The sequence below is a fragment of the Pinus tabuliformis genome, chromosome 1_1 (genome assembly GCF_031772625.1).
Source record: "Pinus tabuliformis cultivar Carrire ecotype Pingquan chromosome 1_1, CPIR1, whole genome shotgun sequence".
Classification (NCBI taxonomy): Eukaryota; Viridiplantae; Streptophyta; class Pinopsida; order Pinales; family Pinaceae; genus Pinus; species Pinus tabuliformis.
This window is the reverse complement of record NC_142297.1, coordinates 49643466-49663177: the sequence shown is the minus strand read 5'-3', so window position 1 is coordinate 49663177 and position 19712 is coordinate 49643466. Positions and strand designations below refer to the sequence as shown.

Genomic DNA, 19712 nt, shown 5'->3' with positions numbered 1-19712 from the left:
TGGGCTGGCAGTGTGGTGGATCGTAAGAGCACATCTGGATGCTATTTCAATCTTGGTTCTGCTTCGATCTCATGGATGAGTAGGAAGCAGAAGTCGGTGGCTTTGAGCACCGCGGAGGCCGAATACATTGCTGCTAGTATGGCCTGTTGTGAAGCAGTTTGGTTGAGGAAGCTCTTTAGTGAGTTGTTCCAACATGTGCTAGATACCACTGTAATACTCTGTGATAATCAGAGTGGGATTCGTATGACTGAGAATCCTGTGTTCCACGACCGATCCAAGCATATTGATATCAGGTACCACTTTATCCGGGATATGGTACAGCGAGGCGCCGTAAGGCTCGATCATATAGGAACTGATGAGCAGGTCACGGATATTCTCACTAAGCCCCTGGGGAAGGTCAAGTTCCTAACCTTCCGTGAGAGTCTTGGTGTCGTGGAAAGACCCTATGATGTGGGTCCTGTTGGACGATGAGCTCTGGGAGCTCTGGGGGGCTTTGGGGATAGCTTCTCGGAGCTATAAGCACTCATAATGCTTCTGCCCCACCCTTGTGATTATTGAGTTGGTTCGCCACTCATTTAATCTGTGCCCCGTATGCATCCTACCCATTGAGTTCAGGGCTCATGGGAAGTACCTCTCATTTGGCCAATGAGGTGTGGAAAAGCTAGAGACTATTAGCAAAGACTGATGGGCGCATCAGAGATTGTCGTACTCTCTATCTAGGATGGCATGGTCCAACCACTTGATCTGGGATCAAGATTTGTGAGGTCTGGGACCTCTGGACTGATTATGTCAGTCGGGGAATGATGTCTTTATGACTGACCCACTTCTGTTCTGAAATAAAGAAGCCAGCAAAGCAAGTTTCGGCGGGATGACTCACGATGTTAATTGCACAAATAGATGGAGTTCTCCCTAGTTGAGAGGGAGTGTTAAATTTGGACAACTAGGTCCAAACTCCATGTTCTGATGCTCAGATTAAGAGGCTAATATTTTTGCTGGATTCCTCTTTCTGAGAGGTGTAAAATCCATATAAAAATAGTCTTAATCCGATGAGCAGAACTTATATTTTGAATTTATTATTCTTAATAAATTATATGTGCAAAGGTCAGCCAGTTTTGTAATGTAGGCTCACATGCCCAACAGATGTGTCACACACCCTCATTGATGGATATATATATACAGGACAAGTTGGAGAGAATTTGAACACAACACAACTCACATCTTCCTCTCTCATCCTAAAAGTACGAGCTACCTGGAGGACGAATTTCAGCCACACGTGGGAAGGACGAAGAGGATTTTTCTGCTGCTAGGGTTTCGCAAAAGTTTGACCAGCGTTGACTTTGGTCAACGCTTGGTCCAAACAAGCTGAAAACTTGTGGGAGGTTCGATTTTTGAAGGCCATACTACCTGGCACAAAAATCGAGGTCAAAGGGTTGACCGTTTTGTTGCTGCGTTGAATTTTAGCTTGCTGCCCCTGCATTGACTTTTTAGGACAACGTTGACTTTTGTAGAACTGACTTGGGTTGACTCATCTACTGGTTGGAGGGTTGTTGTGACAAATGCTGGGCTGGTTGACCAAAGGAGACTTTGCTGGTTGAAGCATCCTGTTGACCGCCGAAACAAACACATACATTTTTCTTGTTTCTGATTTGTCTTCTGTAAGATTTTCTTATATGTTCTATCTGCATTTTGCTTATCTACTTGTATGATTGCTGTGAGAAAAGTGAAATTGCTCTTAGCATAGAACATCTACAAAACTTTACAATGAGGCTAATGGATGACATCTTGCAGCCATTCACCAACTCATTTGTAGTGGTATACTTGGATGACATTCTGATCTTTAGCCAGAGTTGGGAAGAGCACCTCCACCACATCCGACAGGTTCTTCAAACATTGCGGCAACACAAGCTATGTCCCAATTTGGAGAAATGCACTTTTGGCATGACCCAGGTTCAGTATATGGGATACATTATTGACGAACAGGGGGTGCATGTGGATCCGGCCAAGATCCAAGTCATTCGGGATTGGCCATCTCCAACCACTCTGACAGAGCTTCGCAGCTTTCTAGGTCTTGCCAACTTCTACCGCAGATTCGTGTTGGGGTTTTCTCATATCACTTGGCCCTTGAGTCAAGTCACCAAGGGAGGAGCGAAAGCGAAATTCTTTTGGTCTGAATCTCAACAGAAGGCATTCATAGAGTTGAAAGATCGCCTCTGCACGGCACCAGTGCTCGCGTTACCAGATTTACAACAACCATTTAAGGTCGAGACAGATGCCTCTAACTATGCGATTGGGGCAATCCTTACTCAACACGGGCATCCAGTGGCATATCACAGTGAAACACTTTCAGACACAGTCCGAAAGTATCCCACTTATGATAAAGAGATGTATTCCATTGTGCAGGCTTGCCGACAATGGAAGCATTACATTTTGGGGAAGGAAACGGTCATCCACACAGACCACCGACCCCTGCAGTTCATACAGACCCAAGGGCAATTGCAGAATGATCGCCATCATAAGTGGTCTACATATCTGCAACAGTTCCATTTGAATATCAAGTATAAGAAGGGCAGCACCAATAATGTTGCAGATTGCCTCAGTCGACCACCAATCATGGCGTTAACCATTGTGCTCAACTCTTGTGGGCACGAGACTTCTGATTGGCCACTTCTCTACAAAAGTGACCCAGAATTTGGCCACACATACCAGACATTCTTGGGGGGTCGGCATGTTCCAGATTTTCATCTCCAAGATGCCTTGTTATGCCACCTGGGTCACCTTTGTGTTCCTTCAAGCAAGCGTGCCAAGATGATTTGGGAAGCACACTACAGCCGGGCTGTTGGGCATTTCGAGGTCGAGAAAACGGTGGAAGTACTGCAAAAGTATTTCTATTGGCCAAATCTTCGACGGGATGTCGGGAAATACATCAGATCATGTACTGCCTATGCCATTGCCAAACCAACCATCAAGAAGCAAGGCCTCTATACCCCGCTGCCTACCCCTAGTCGACCTTGGGAATCCATCTCCATGGATTACATGTCAGGCCTTCCTTCCACTAAGCAAGGAAATGATTGTGTTTTTGTGGTCGTCAACAGGCTCTCGAAGATGGCCATTATGGCGGCCTGCAAGAAGAATATCACAGCAGAAGCCACTGCTAAACTCTTCTTTGAACGAGTTTGGGTGCACTTTGGGATCCCACAGTCTATCATCTCAGATCGGGACAGTCGATTCTTCAATACATTTTGGTCTAGTCTCTGGTCAATGTTGGACACCAAACTCAATAAGTCCATAGCGTTCCATCCTCAAACTGATGGCCAGACAGAGGTTGTCAATCAGATGATTGTACACATTCTGCGCATGTACAACTCAAAGCATCCACGCACATGGGACGAGAGCCTCCCCTATGTTCAGCACAGCTACAACCGAGCTCTTCATAGCTCGACGAGCCACAGCCCTTTTCAGGTGGGCCTGGGGTTCCAGCCACTATGCCCCATTGATGTGGCCATGCCACTTGCAAAGACTCACACATATTCAGCTCATGTTCAGTCCGAAACAGATAAGGCAACCAGCTTCATTGAGCACATCCAACATATTCGCCAGAGGGTCCATGACATTCTGGAGAAATCAAATGCCAAGTACAAACAGCGGCATGATCAACATCGAGTGCCACACAAGTTTCAGGTGGGCGACAAAGTCTGGTTGCATTTGCAAAAGGAACGCCTTACTGGAGCCTATCGGAAACTGAGACCACTAATATGGTCCCTACACCATTACTAAGGCTGTGGGAGACAATGCATTTGAGCTCAGCATTCCCCCATTCCTTGGCCTACACCCAGTGTTCAATGTGGACAGCCTTCGGCCATACTTTCCACCATTGCTAGACACATCCGACATTGCAGAACAGCTCACACCCACAGAATTAAATGCAGATTGCATGGAACAAGCTGCAACTGATTGGATCATGGACACACAGATCAAGAACACTCGCCGACAGAATATCCAACTATATCGGGTTATCAAAGCAAGCCAACTCCTTCACCAGGGCAAGTGGCTCACCAGGGACCAAGTTCAGCAAAAGTTTCCTCATCTCATGGAGGAACTCAACGCAATGGGGACCATTGCTTCCTAAGGGGGGAGGAATGATCCAGGTGGATCTTGGTGGCCACCTGCCAAGTCCACCTGGACCCCCACCATTGTTTCTCTCAGCATTTTCAGTTTCCTTAATTGTATTACAACTTACTATTTTTACCAAGTTTTCGGGTCCTGAACTTCCAGAGCCGTTTTGAGGCCCTAAATGACGTTTTTTGGGAAATTTGGGGCAACATGGGTCCATGGACCGATGTTGCCTCCCAAAGTGGTAGTGCTCGGATAGATCTTTTTAACGAGCTATTGTACGCGTCAAACGGAGATCGTATGCCAAAGTTACAACCCCGGGAAGTTGATGTACCAATTTACCCAAACGGGGCCCACAGTTTGGCGTTTCATCTTCTAGGGTTATGTTTTGGAATGTTAAGGGTTTTCCATTGTTTCTCAACAATAAATAGGCCTTCGAGCCTCATTGTAAGACAGTTCAGAGGCATGTAGCCACCACATCTCTTCTCAGAGATAAGCTACCATCGTCCTAGCTGGTTTATTTCCATTACTGTTTGTAAGCATATTTCAGTATTTTACATTAATGAAGTGAAGTATTATTTCTGCTGCATATCTATGTTTATGGTTATCTCTGTAATTTGTTGCGTTCCTATTTAAATCTGGATCAGCTTCACCCTAGCTCACCCTACGTCAACCTATGGATGCACTGCGTCAGCGCTTAGAGCCTTTGTGTCACCCATGTTGGCTCTCTAAGGCACTGCGCAACTCCTAGTTGGCTCTACATGAACCTCTGAGTGGCTCTGCGTTCCCCTCTCTCGGCTTCTGCACTAATCCTCCCGGTACTATCTCTGCCTCTCTGCTCTGTATTCACTGCCCCTCAACTACAAATTTGATCACTCTTTCGACTTCCTTAGCAAACCCTGCCCCAGAAAATCAAAATCTTGATTAACTTGATGTGTTCTCCAAGTGACCCTCAAGCCTCCTCTTATACTTTTCTCGTTGACAATTCAACGACCGAGATTAAGTCCCTAATCAACGGCTAAGATTAGATCTATCTTGATCCATGACTTTTGGACCATTCTAACACAGTTTTATATTAATTCACATTAATATTTTATTTTCTCTATGTTTAGACTTAGGGAGTCCAATAAAAATATTAATTATTTTAATATCTCCCAAATTGTTTAGAATTTGCCAAAACCATTTCTGGGCATTGGAGATCTCATGTGCTTTAGCCTCTCCACCAATTTTTGTGGCTAGAGCACATCCGAGGCTACCCCAAATCAACACTCCCTCTTAGTGAGAACTATGCTTTAATAATACTCCTCACTCAGCATCACCCTGATCATCCAACATCAGTCCCTGTGTTGATGCTAGGCTTGTTGCCCAACATCCTCTGCACTGCTACATCATGTACTGCTACCCATGGCCCTGCCACTACCACTGTTGCATCTGTACTGCAACCCCTCTCATCATGTTGCATCATGTTGCCCATAGCACTTCCACTACTAACTGGTGCACTGCAACTCAGTTACTGAGAAGTAACTAATCTCCCAACTCTGACTTCTCCGTCAGGCTAGAAACACTCCTGATGTTGAAGCTCCCTCTATCACTGACAAGTGCTCCCTCTCTGACCTCTGTGTTGCTGCATCAACTTCGTACATCTCGCACTGCAACCTCGCACTGTCCTGGGACTCCTGCACTGTAGCTCCCTTTGTCGCTCCATCTACATCCATCTCTACCTACATCCCGCCAGCGATGCTACTCCTCTTCGTGGCTCCCGTAGTAAGGCATAATCCAAGAGGTCGGGTACCTCGAGGATCCTACCCCTCATCGCTTGTAGTCTGTCTGACTACAGCTCGATGTCTCCCCACTTCCGCTCAGGTGGCGTGTGATCACTCATGGCACAGTCATCATCCGTCTCCACTTCCTTCTCCGCCCTTGCTGGCGCAGCCTTGGTCTCCGAAGCCTCTCCTTTCCTTTTCTTCCTCAGACACTGGCTCGCATAGTGACCCAGTTCCCCACAATTGAAGCATTTGACCTTGGAGAGGTCCTTCTTCCATTTCTCTTGCTTTCCCTCAGATGCTAGGGCAGCATCCTCCTCTTCCTCCTTCTTGATTTTGATCCCCTTGTCGCTACTTCCTGCCTTGCTTAGCCTTCTAATCTCTTCTTGGCGAAGAGTCACCCACATTTCCTCCCAATTTGGAAGGGTCATCGTGCCAAATATGCTCTGGAAAAACACCTCCCAGTCTTCAGAGACTGCGTTCAGGGTTGTTCTCACCATCAATTCTTGATCCGATGTAACCCCTATGGAAGTCAACTAATCCTAGATCTCCTTCAATCTACTGAGGAAGATGTCAATTTGTTCTCCCTTTTGCATCTGGTATGACCGCAGCCGATTTTCTAGTAGCTATGTCGATCTCGAACTGGGTCATCAAAGGGTCAACCCGCATGTCTATCGTAATTAAAAGAAAGCAGAAGTAATGGCTCGAGTGCGTTGTTCTCGATTCGATAAGGGCGTGTCCACAGTCCGCGATAGCCGCTAGCGACGACGTACCCGATGGTGTTGATTCTATATCGTGTGATAGCCAGAAACAGTGATTGTTGTGAGTTGGTAGCCCGAATGGACCTGTGTACGTTTATTGTGATTGGTGACATATCCTTCTCTGCACTAAAGTTTGCGGGTACAATTTCTTTAGGGCCTCCCACATCTCATTTGTCATGTCCTTTTCGACAATATGTGGTACTACATGGTCCTTGACCCCGACAAGGATGATGCTCTTGGCCCTCTCCATTGCCTCCTCATACTCGTCGTTCTCAACTGGGTCAACTGGGATCGTTATCGTCCTCAAGGCGATGTGCTTGACATGATTCATGTCTAGAATGAACAAGATTCTAGCCCTCTAGACTACCAAGTTTGAGGCTTCATCCAGTCTGTCCCCCAATCACTGCCATCTCGTTGCTCCTCTACTTCCCTTCTGGAAGTTCTCGATGTGACTCCCTCTGATCCTCGATTTCCCTCCTAGAAACCCCTAGGAGGGAAATCCTACACCACTAATCCGGATTTCTTGGCTAGAAATCCTCAGCAGCAACTCCCTCCTCCTTGGTCTTGCCCTAGTTAGGTATTTTTCTGACTATAGTACCCCACCATCTTCACTCTACAACTTACCCACAACTTCCTAAGCCCCAGCAAACTAAAGGTTAACGCTTCTAGGCCCTGTGCACTCACGACACCAGCAAAATTCGCACCTCCTAGCCACGAGCGTCAATCCTTCCTGACTGAGAAAGATGACTGGGCACTACATAGGTCGTGTCTGCTCCACTCTGCCACTGCTTTGATCCCCTTCACGGCTCAAACTTGATGACACATGCACTGCGTCACCCCTTCCTTGCTGCTTCTCTGTTAGGAACAGCTTCTGTCACTCGGGACAATTGTGTTCTGTTGTTGCTGCTCTGCTCCGCTGATGTCCTCATTTCTCATGTGATCTACAACCACACTCTGCTACCATGTTGGAATTTCTAAGTCTAACTGTTAGAAACCCTTCATGTACTTTTCTGATTTATTTCTTCTTACTTGCTCTGATTAATTAACAAGTAATTTACCACGTAAATACTGAAAATAAATACAAGTACATGATCAACACATTACAAATTATCAACTGAAGGAGACAAAACAAGCACACAAGTGACACCGTTGTTTTTGGACCAATGTCCCCAGAAAAACCCAATGAGGGAAAACCAGTGCAACTATCTGAGGGTTTGTATTATTAAGCAGTTTCAAAATACAATCTGGGTGCCAATACCAGCTCACCCAACAGAGAATAATCTCGGCAGTAGTACCTCTCCTTCGAAGACAGATATTCCAACTGAAACCCAGGATAAACACTCAAACAGCTCCTAGCTCCAATCTACCCCACGAAAACCCCAGTGTCGGCCTCTAGGGATTGCGTCAACCCTTTCTAGCCCAGCGTCTACCCAACATCACCCTAGCTCGCCCTGCTGCGTCAGCCCCTAGAGGCACTGCGTCAGCCCTAAGAGCTTCTGCGTCACCCACGCTAGCTCTTTGAGGCACTGTGCAACTCCTCGTTGCCTCTATGTGAGCCCTGGCTAGCTCTACGTGAACCTCTGACTAGCTTTGTGTCCCTCTCTCCCGGCTTCTGCATTGATCCTCCCAATACTATCTCTGCCTCTCTGCTCTGTATTCACTACCCCTCAACTGCAACTCTGATCACTCTTTCGACTTCCTCAACAAACCTTGCCCGAGAAAATCGAAATCTTGATTAACTCTATGTGTTCTCCAAGTGACCCTCAAGCCTCCTCTTATACTTTTCTCGTTGACAATTCAACGACCGAGATTAAGTCCCTAATCAACAGCTAAGATTAGATTTGGCTTGATCCATGACTTTTGGACCATTCTAACACAGTTTTATATTAATTCACATTAATATTTTATTTTCCCTAAGTTTAGACTTAGGGACTCCATTTAAAAAAATTAATTATTTTAATATCTCTCAAACTGTTTAGAATCTACCCAAACCAATTCTGGGTATTGGAGATCTCATGTGCTTTAGCCTCTCTACCAATTTTCGTGGCTGGAGCACATCCGATGCTACCCAAATCAACACTTAATGCCTTGTTTATTTGAATTTGTTCAAGTCTGGTGCATTTTCAAAGTGATTGCATTGTAAGGAACCTGGAGAATAATTTGTATAAGTATTGCATCTTAAGAATAGCTCATTATTTCACTGACTTGTCTCTTGCATTCTTGCATTGTTATTGCTAAAATAGACAATTTGCCTCTTTACATTTTGCATCATTGTATTGTGTTTTCTAGCATTCATTACTAATCACTCATTGTATTGTGTTTTCTAACATTCATTACTAATCATTTTTAGCAATCTCATCTTGTTCTTGTCTTTATTGATGATTGTTATTATTGTGTTTTCTATTGTGCTTCATTGGTTTCTGATATAAGTAATAAATCGCTATCATTTTGTTCTAGTGCCTAAGTGTTAAGTAACAATATCATAAGAGGAATTCAATGAGATTTTATTGACAAGTATTAATAAGCTCTTGGATAATTGGAATTGCTAATCTTGTTTCATTGAGATAATTTGTCCTCTAAGTGCTTCGTTCACTTGTGTTGCTCTTGTTATCTTGTATAAGCATTTTGATTTCAAGTGATTTAATCTTGTTGAAGCATTTAACACATTTGATAATCCATTAAAGCAAGCACTCATATCTTGCATCATCATTTTAGGTTAGACAGTGCATCTCTAAAACATGCCCCCAAGCATAAGCTTGGTTGTAAGAGAGATGGGACCACCTTCTTCGCGCAACTTGCGAAGTCTAGACACTCGTTCGCAATCAACACAATGACCTTGCAATTCTTTGTGGTCAATCCCTTGTAGGAACGTTGGCACTTGGGTGGTTGGAACTCCACGGGAGGTATTGTTAATGGGACCTTAGTGCATTCGAGACTAGCTTCAAAAGAATTGAGAAGGATTTACCTAGACAAGGCATATAATTAAAATCTACTAAGAGCTTACATCTCACATAGATTTGAGTCTTCCATTTCATTTAGGATAGATTGTGCATCTCGCAACAACTATTCATCAGGTGACTTGGAGCATTAATCCATATTGTGCAAGTAGTTAATCTTAAAAGGCATTGTTCTCTAACTCATTATCTCAACGAATCTAATCAAATTGTGCTTAATAATCACACTTGTTGCTTAATTTCAAACCAAGTTGCTAGGCCATTCAATTGTATCTCCTTGACTTGTTGGTTACCAGCAAGTTGTTCATCATCTCATTCATAGGGACTACCCCCCTTAGCCTGCATTTAGGAGACAGCTTAAACGAAGAGGGCAAGGATCAAAGTGACATCCCTTGTCCTAAGCATTGTCATGATTCTTTGTACAATTTAAGTGACAACAGAGAGCAACTAAAAATGAAGTATCGCTCTCTCTATGGCTCCCGTAAGTGACACAGCTAGCAAAACCTATCTTATCATGGTGTATGGTGATCAGTCTCCATTCAGTCAATGAGAACCAACTCGGAGCTATCCTAAGGGGATCCTAAGTTAGTGCATCCAATGTCTACATGTGTATGGGGGGCAGACAATGATACCATCCTGCAACTCCAAGAAGTGCTCAAGGTAGGACATCTTCAGGCCCATGCTCGTTAGAGGTCAAGTCCAAGTGACCTGAACGTACAATTTATAAATTCTTTTGGAGATGGTATTTTGCATGGAGATGTTTTCTTGGTATTGAAATAAGTGTTTTTTTGAAGAATTTTGTAAGTTTCATGCTTTATCTTGTATATTTTGCACTTTCTATTTTTGTACTAGGGCTTCTATATTATGCCATGATTAAATGCTAAATCTATGTTGAAATCTTGCTCCATTATCGCATGCAAAATCGTTCTCATTGAAACCTATAATGATCTGATTGTTCATAACTTGTAGTAATTTCTTCCCTCACAAGAAAAATAATTAGGGTTTTAAAAGTGGATTCCCTAGTCATCCCCCCTTACTCCATCAAAACCATTCTCATTGAATTTAGCCCTAGAATACTCCATTAAACCCATTTAGGATAAGGCACTAATCATAAGTTGTCTTGATCACTCTCTAAATAAATAAATTTTCCTTCCTTTTCTATTTTCCTAGATGTCTAAGCTTAGCATCTAGGGTTTTAGGTTAAAAAATTGCATAAAGGTGAAATTTTGTTTGATGTTTATGGTTCATTAAGGAGGAATTGCATCAATAAATCATCTAAAAGAAAAATCTAGCATTGTTGCATGGTTAAAACATTTTTCTTAGGATTGATGTAATCTTTTTGTTGTTTATGCATGTTTTCAAACACAATATTTCATTTGTAAACCCTAATCCTTTACGTCTATTGGAAGACCATGTTCCCTTTTGTTGATTATTCATTAGAAGGCCTTGTCTTTGGATGTTATATACATTGCATACCTTATCATTGCAAAACAGCAAAACCCTAACTTATATCAACTATCTTTTTGGTCTAGGAATAGAGCATTTGTACATTGGCATCAAACATCTAGGCCTTCTAGGCTAGGCCAGTACTTTCTCCTATTTAATAGACCTCACACAGATCACCTTAAACCATCATTATTAAATACCCTTTAGCCAAGTTTAGGGAAGCCTCGTTTGTGGTCAAATACCACTAAAGAACAAAAGAAAGGTTGTCGAGGTGACAAGGGCAACCCTTTTTATTGTTGCCATAGGTCTGCTTCCACCTAATGGGGCTTTGCACTAGACCTGCTAGATTTTACGACAACAATACTAATAAGTTGTATTAATTTAGGACCAATCAAAAATATGGAAAATTAGTGTTTTTTGAAAATTTTGAAGTACTTTGTTATTACCTTAAAAAACAAAAACTGCTTATAGAAAGTTTAGCTGTCTCCAATACATCCCTACTTACATGACAAATTTCACCTATCTCTACATCGTAGACACATAAGTCACAAATCCAAAGAATCTACATTTACCTGTGCCCTGTGAAGAAGAACATCAAGGTCAAACCCTGAAATATTGTGGCCAACCAGCACATCAGGATCTAGTTGGTGAAGCTTGATCATCAAGCGATTCAGTAAAGCTCTTTCACTGTTTGTAAAATAAATGGTCACATTAGTCAGGCATGTATATAAAAATATGTGACTAATGTAATATGTAATCTATTGGTTCAATATATGGAAATTTACTGCCTTCTTATCCATCTTTCAGTCAAGCAAAAACAATATTTGAACAGTGATTATTTTTAAGATAAAATCACATTCAGAAACAGACCTGCTCTCGTAGTTCAAGATATTAGACCCGGCTTTAGTATTTCTGTTAGCAACCTCCTTTGTGAATCCCATGGGAAATATGCCTCCATCAAGTTTGCGTAAAATAGAGAAGTGACCAAGCATGCCAGGCTTGTTCCATTCAGACTTTGGCATCGGATAGTCAATCTGCATGGAGGAATAAATGATATCTAATCTAATAAGATAGCCTTGTTTAAATTTTGAAAAACAAATTCTATGCTACAGAAAGTACAGTTAAAAAAAAATCCCAAGCTCGTAGAATTCTGTCCCTTTTTGAAGACATACAAACACAGCCAAAAAAGGAGAACCGAGCAATCTTTATGCTAAAGCCTAAACCCTGAGAATATCATCACAAAATAAGATCAAACAGGTTTAAACAATCCAGACATTAAGAACCAAATGAATAGCTGATTACACAACATGCATACCTTTGTTTTGTGACAACAGACAACAGACACAGATGCAATTTCATTCACATTGTGTTTGTCATTAATTATGGTTTTAAGATTGATGGCTGCAACTACTAGTGGAGGAATTTCTTGAGGAATATTCACAGACCCTGCAACTTTCAACTCCTTTGGAGAACCTACAATAGCTTCAAATTTGCACCAGCTTACCTGATCCCAAAATAACATTGTTTTAGTCAAACTGAATATATGACTGGATGACAAACTCAAATATCTGAAGTCCTCAAAAAAAATGAGATATTCAAAATTTAGTGATACTCCTCAATCCATATCAAATGTAGCAACATACAAATGAGGCAAATTTATATTAAACTGGACATCTTACCCGAGATGAACTTGGGCAGCAGACAGCTTTGGAAATTGAAAGCCAGGTTGGGCCTCGTATTCTTCTTTTAATTAGGAATAATTCTAGCGCACTGGAAGCACATGATCAAACACTTATAGTTAAGGGAGCATGTTATGACTAAAGTTCTAAACTGATGAAAATTTGAAAACGTCAATTACAGAAAAGATATCGTGCTGAAAAAATATTTTCAAAATATAGTTAATAATGATATGAACAAACTAAAAACATATATCATGTCAAGGACCGATATTTGTTGAATTGATAAAAGCTTCAATTGATTTCAAGACCGTTAAATATAACACATAAAAAGAAATCCAGTTAGGTAAGGCCATTTGAACTCAGCAACCATGACGCTTTGTAAGGTATCTGCTTTATCAATATATGTTTACAACTTTACAGTTAAAACTAATATAAAACAATATGAGACACAAGAATGGACCAAGCTTTGTAAAACCTAAAACTAAGTTGCACAAAACATGTATTAGCTTCCAAAAAATGAATGCCTTGAAACAAGATTGTTGGAAGCAGAAAGTGGGAAACACAATTTCCTAAAAACTTCTGTGAGAAGAGCATTTCAGAAGTATTTTTTATATAATACATACTTTAACATATTTTGATGCGTATATATTCAAAAAAAACATGCATAATGTTGAATCGACAAAAACATGAAGACATAGATTTAACTATTGGATTAACGATGACCATTAAAACATCAACCATTTAGTACACATATAAAATCAATTATCTAGAAATTATAACTTACAGCATTTTCATCAAATGATCAATCAACAACCACAACATCAACTTTCAAGTTTCAACATATAAAATTTATCATTAACAAATTGTAACAAATAACATCTACCACAAAATGAAAGAGAACATCATATTCATTCACAAAGAGTAGAAAGATAATAGATTCAGTCAACAGTTCAACGGTGGGTTCAAAACTTCGAAGTTCAAAATTAAATTGTCATATAATGTTTACAAAATAAGGCATAATAAAGACAAATTCCTAAGTTTTAGAGACTATTTAAGAGAAAATAGGCCATAACAAAGATGAAGTACTAAGTTTTAGAGACTATTTCTAAACAAGAGAAAGAAAAAGACATCAAGCTTTCCTCTTGCCACAAGAAACTTTTAATTTATTTCTCTGTGATCTATGAAGAAGAGGAGCAGGAGTAGGTGGAAGTGTTTGAGGAACACAACCAGCAGCTACATGTAACCACATAACTGTTGAGAAATGTAACTAGTATCGGTCTTCATAATTGTATTTGAGTCACGATGTAATAAGAAAGAAAAGAAAATTTATTGCAAAAGAAAATTTATTTGTAAGCATGGGTTTCATGTGTTATTTATTTTGTATCTAGGTCAAAGCACCCATTGTGTGCTTCTAGGGTTTATGTCTTGAGTCATTGTCCATGTCATCTTGTTCTAGACCCTTGTTGGTGTTGATTTCTGGGTAGCATCGGATGTTCTCTAGCTCCGAAATTTTGTGGAAGGGCTAGAAAACATGAGATCTCCAAGACCTGGAAATCGTTCGGAGAAATTCCACCCGGAGTGCATCTTATTCAAATAATTAATTATTTTTAATGATGCCTAAGTTAAAACTTAGGAAATTAAAATACTTCAAGTGAATTAATGTAAATATGGGCAAGAAGCTTCTAAGAGACTAGGATCAAGTCTAATTTAATCTTAGCCGTTGATTAGAGATTAGATCACGACCGTTGATATCTCATCAAGAAAAGTATAAATGAAGACTTGAGAGTCATTTGGAGACACACCGGGAAAATACGTAGTAACCCGAGGGATGTCGATTCTCCAGAAGTAAGAGTTCGATTTCAGAGTGAGAGTTGCAGGATGAAAGAAGAGGACGGTATCAGCATCAATCGGACATTGAGGAGGAGGGGATGCAGTGCATCAGAGGGACAACGCAGAGGGACAGATCAAAGAGGCATCACAACAAAGGACGCAGTCCTCATGCAGTCCTCACACAGAAGATGATGCAGAGGTGACGCAGTGGAGGCTGGAGGGGATCTTAAGTGTCAGAATTTCTCCAATGATTGGAAGAAAATTATCTCGAGTGTTTTCACGAAGGTTTCTATAGGTTCTACAAATCATTCTTTGTAAAGAGATTGTTGTTGAAGAATAATAAATAAACCCTCATCTGTTGCACTGGTTTTCCCGAATTGGGTTTTCCCAGGGACTATTGTCCAAAACAATTGTGTTGATGTGATTGATTCTTGTGCTTCTATTTCTTTGTTCTTTTCTCTATGCTATTATGTGACAACTGCAGTAGAATTTACGTTGATGTTTACTGAAGGGTTTTGTAAATAATTTATTGTGGAAAATAAGAGAAATAAATCAGTTGCTGCACTAGAATTTCATGTTAGAAATTTTCACATGGTATCGGAGCTGAGATCGGGCAACAGGGTTAGAGAATCTGCAATGAGTCGTGAACATGATGTTGCTAGAGCAATAACTCAAAGGGACTCGCGCAATTCTCCCAAGAAAGAGGAAAGCACGAAGAATATAATGGATCACGACAATTTTGTGTTGGCTTCCAAACTGGAAGAAGAAGTCGTTTGCCTATCAAGTTCTGCTTCCTCTGAGGTTTGGTATATTGATAGCAGGGCTTCTGTGCACATGACAGGAATATGAGAATGTTTCTCGAGCTATCATGAAGAACAGATGAACTTCCAAATCACCATGGGAAATAAAGCAAAATGTACCCCCATAGGAAAAGGTATTGTAGTTTTTCAAACACAAGCAGGGGATCGACTTTGAGCTACCAATGTGTTGCATGTGCCTAGATTGGAAATGTACTTACTCTCTGTATCTCAGTTACAGAACAAGGGCTATTATGTATACTTGGTTGGGCAAAAAGTTTATGTCAAACATCGGACTTGGAAGAAGGCCCAAATTGGAATCAGAAGCAACAGACTGTATAATTTACAGCTAGAATCTCCAATGGCACAGATAGGCAGCAGTGGTGGAAAATATTTGAATGAACTATCGCACAAAAGGATGGGGCTCTTACACCATGGGGCCCTAAGAATTCTCAGAGGAACTGTAACTGTCACAAGAGTTCCAGAATTAAGTACCAAACGAGATGATGTATGCAGAGGTTGCGTATTGGGAAAGTACACCAAAGCGGGTTATTCCAAAAGTAACAATAGGGCAAAGAGTGTTATGGGATTAATACACTCAAATATCTGCGGACCCATGTCCACAAAAGCTCTTAGTGGTGCCGAATACTTCGTCACCTTCCTTGATGACCCTTCCACAAAGACTTGGATCTACTTTCTAAAAAACAAGGATGAGGACTTTGATTGATTCAAAGAGTTTAAAGCTCTGGTTGAGAATCTGACAGGGAAGAGGATAAAGTGTTGCGCTCAGACAATGGTGGAGTGTATATCGATAAAGACTTCACTGAGTTTTGAGCAAGGGAAGGCATCCAAAGAGAATGGACATCTCCATATAATCCAGTGCAGAATGGAGTAGCAGAAAGGAAGAACAGAACTATTGTTGAAGCAGCGAGGGCAATGTTGTATGATCAAGATATGCCCAAATTCCTATTGGCAGAAGCATGCAGCACAGCAGTATATGTTCAAAACAAGACTCCTCACAAGGCATTAGGTAAGATTACTCCGGAGAGTGTCTTCACTAGCAAGAAGCCTAAAGTGAGTCATTTCAGGATATTTGGGAGCTTGGCACACTGCCATATACCCAAAGAAAACAGGAAGAAGTTGGACCAAACTACAGAGAAAGGATATCTTGTGGGATATAGTGAGAATGCTAAGGCATATAGAATCTACCTTCCAGACAATAGAAAGATCGTAGTACGACATGATGTAAAGTTCATGGAGGACAAAGCTTTTAGGAAATCCCGAGAAATGCCTTCTAAAGAGCAGTCAAAAGATGATCCATTGGTCCAGCCACTTAGACCAGCAGAAACCAGCACCAGTATTTCTCCAAGGCATAAGAATCCAAAAGCATCACAGTAAGTGGAATATCAGGAGGAGAAAATAGATCCACCCACTACCAGTGGAAGAACAAGCCGGGAACTTTGACAGATACTACGGGACGCAGAGGATTTCATTGGAGCTCCTAGGAACAAGAAAAGGGAGTGTAGACAACCAGATAGATACCAAGCTTTGGTGGCTCAGGTTGGAGAGCCCTCTAGTTTTCAAGAGGTTGTTTAGCATCAAGTATGGGTAGATGCTATGGTGGAGGAATACAGTTCCATAATGACCAATGATGTCTGGGAAGTGGTACCTAGACCTCAAGATAGATCAGTTGTAGGTTCAAGATGGATCTACAAGGTCAAGTATGTTGCAGATGGCAGCATGGAAAAATACAAAGCCAGGTTCATGGCTAACGGGTATGCTCAGATGAAAGGGATATACTACAAAGAAACCTTCGCCCCAGTAGCCAGGTATACTTCTAAGTTCTATTAGATCAGTGATATCCCTTGCAGCACAGATGGGGTGGGAGATTCACCAGATGGACGTCAAAATTGTGTTCTTGAATGGGGTAATAGAAGAAGTGTACATTGAACAACCAGAGGGCTTTGAGACACATGAGACGAAAACTCATGTATGTAGGCTGAAGAAAGCCCTGAATGGGCTTAAACAAGCGCCTAGATCATGGTATGGTCATATTGATGGTTACTTGCAAAAGGTGAGATTCGTCAAGAGTGACGTAGATCCCAACCTCTACTATCTGACTGTAGAGAATGAGCCTCTAATTCAGGTGTTATATGTGGATGACCTTTTTCTAACAAGTTCATTTAGGCTCATCAAAGATTGCAAGGAAAACCTAGCTACAAAATTTGACATGAAGGATTTGGGAAGGATGCATTATTTTCTAGGGTTGGAAGTTTGGCAACAGAAGCGTCAAATTTTCCTCGAACTAGGGAGATACGCTACAGAAATTTTAAAGAGCTTCAAAATGCAAGACTGTAGACCCATGGCTACTCCAATGATTACCAACTGGAAGAAGATTGATGTGTCTGAGATAAAGAAGTAGATCCCACCTTGTACAGGCAGCTCATAGGGTCCCTGATGCATCTGGTCAACACCAAGACAAAGTTCAAACATTTGTTACGTTGTCAACACCCTCAGTTAGTTCATGGTGGAACCAAAGAGGGCACACTATGCAGCAGCCAAGCATGTTCTCAGATATATACGAGGAAAAGTCGAGCATGGATTAATCTACACTCGACGCAATGATATTAGACTGAATGGGTTCACTGGCACAAAGTTGGCTAGAAGTCCAGTAGATTGGAAAGTACCACTAGGTACTATTTCAACATTGGATCAGGAATGACCTCCTGGTGTAGTAGGAAACAGAAGTCTGTAGCTCTGAGCTCAACCGAAGCTGAATATATGGCAACTAGCATAGCATCGTGTGAAGCCATATGGCTTAGAAAATAGCTTGTGAATCTATTCAAGAGAAGGATGGAAGCAACCAACATTTTGTGTGATAATCAGAGTTGCATCGAGCTCTCTGAGAATCCAATTTTTCATGATCGGTCGAAGCACATTGACATCAAGTGTCACTTTATCAGACACTGTGTCCAACGAGGTGCAGTACAGTTACAGTACACTCCGACAAGAGAACAGGGGGCAGACATTCTCACCAAGACTCTAGGAAGAACAAAGTTTGTTTATTTCAAGGAGAAGATGGGGATGATTGAGAACCCATTTCAGTAGAAGAAACAGATAGTGCAATACTTAAGAGGGAGCTACAATACAGATGCAGCAGTGACAATGGCAGTGTCATGGGCAGCAGTACAAATTGCAGCAGTGCAGTGGATGAAGTGCATCAAACTGAACATCAACAATGCAGAGGACCGATGTCATGGATCAATGTGATATTTCTACTGGGAAGTATTGCTAGAGCACATTCCTCGCTAAGAGGGAGTGTTGATTTTTGGGTAGCATCGGTTGTGCTCTAGCTCCGACATTTCCAAGACCCAAAAATCGTTTGGAGAAATTCCACCCAAAGTGCATGTTATTCAAATAGTTAATTATTCTTAACGGTGCCTAAGTTAAAACTTAGGAAATTAAAATAATTAAAGTGAATTAATGTAAATATGGGTCTAGTTGTGATAAGAGGGGAACGAAGGGTGAGATAAAGAAGTAGTACAACAAATAGGCCTCTAGATGTGATGGTCGCATCAGAGAGGGGAGGTTGTGAAGTGATCATAATCCTAAGGATGGGTCAAGGGGGATAAAGTATATTCAATTAAGGGTTCCTCCTTGACACCATATTCAAAAAAGGGAAAAGGGGCATGGTCACTCGAGGTGATACCAAAAGGGATGAGGGACTTACTTGAGGAATAACTCCAGGTAATGAACAAGAGGGAAAGGGCAAAGGGGAGGGTGAAGTGTCATATTCAACAAGTTTTCCTTCCTCACAACCTAAAGGCTAAGTGATTTGAATACATAATCATAAGGTAGGTGGATAAGAGCATCGTTGCTTTCCTCATAATAAGCATCAAAAATTGAGCTTTCATTAAAAGGGGAGTCAATCACTTCCATCAAAGATTGTCCTTCTTTATGCAAGGGAAAATAATAATTCTCCTTCCCAAGGGTATCAATGGGTATGTCATCATAAATAGCGCCTGAGGGGAAAGGAAGACCAATCTCATCCTCATCCTCCTTGTCGATGTCATAAATAGGAGCACGATCAAATTGAGGACCAACAATTTCCCATTTCTCCTTTTCAATGTGGAAATAATCTTCAATTTCATTTTTCAAGGGGCTAATGGGATTATCTCTCTCAAGGTTTTCAAAAGAAGATTCATTGGGAGTAATATCATTGAGAAAGTTAGGCTTGGTCTCAATTTCACTTTCCATAAATTCATCCTTCCCAGCACGTGTCCTCAAGATCATCATTTTCATTGTGTGGACCCAAGGAGGACTCATCTTCTTACTCATTACCTAGATTCTTAATGACTTGATGATGCTCGAT

At 41.4% G+C, this 19712-nt stretch overlaps 1 protein-coding gene across 1 annotated transcript in view; it reads right to left on the bottom strand.

Annotated features, from left to right (window-relative positions):
* Positions 1 to 19712, bottom strand: part of LOC149211512 (DNA polymerase alpha catalytic subunit-like) — a 207390-nt gene that overhangs the window by 89400 nt on the left and 98278 nt on the right. Inside the window, exons 7-10 of the mRNA XM_089391517.1 lie at positions 12714 to 12804; positions 12350 to 12538; positions 11905 to 12068; positions 11607 to 11721 (exon numbers count right to left, since the gene is read on the bottom strand). Of these exons, the coding sequence (XP_089247643.1) occupies positions 11607 to 11721; positions 11905 to 12068; positions 12350 to 12538; positions 12714 to 12804 (559 nt within the window). The remainder of the gene's footprint in view (positions 1 to 11606; positions 11722 to 11904; positions 12069 to 12349; positions 12539 to 12713; positions 12805 to 19712) is intronic.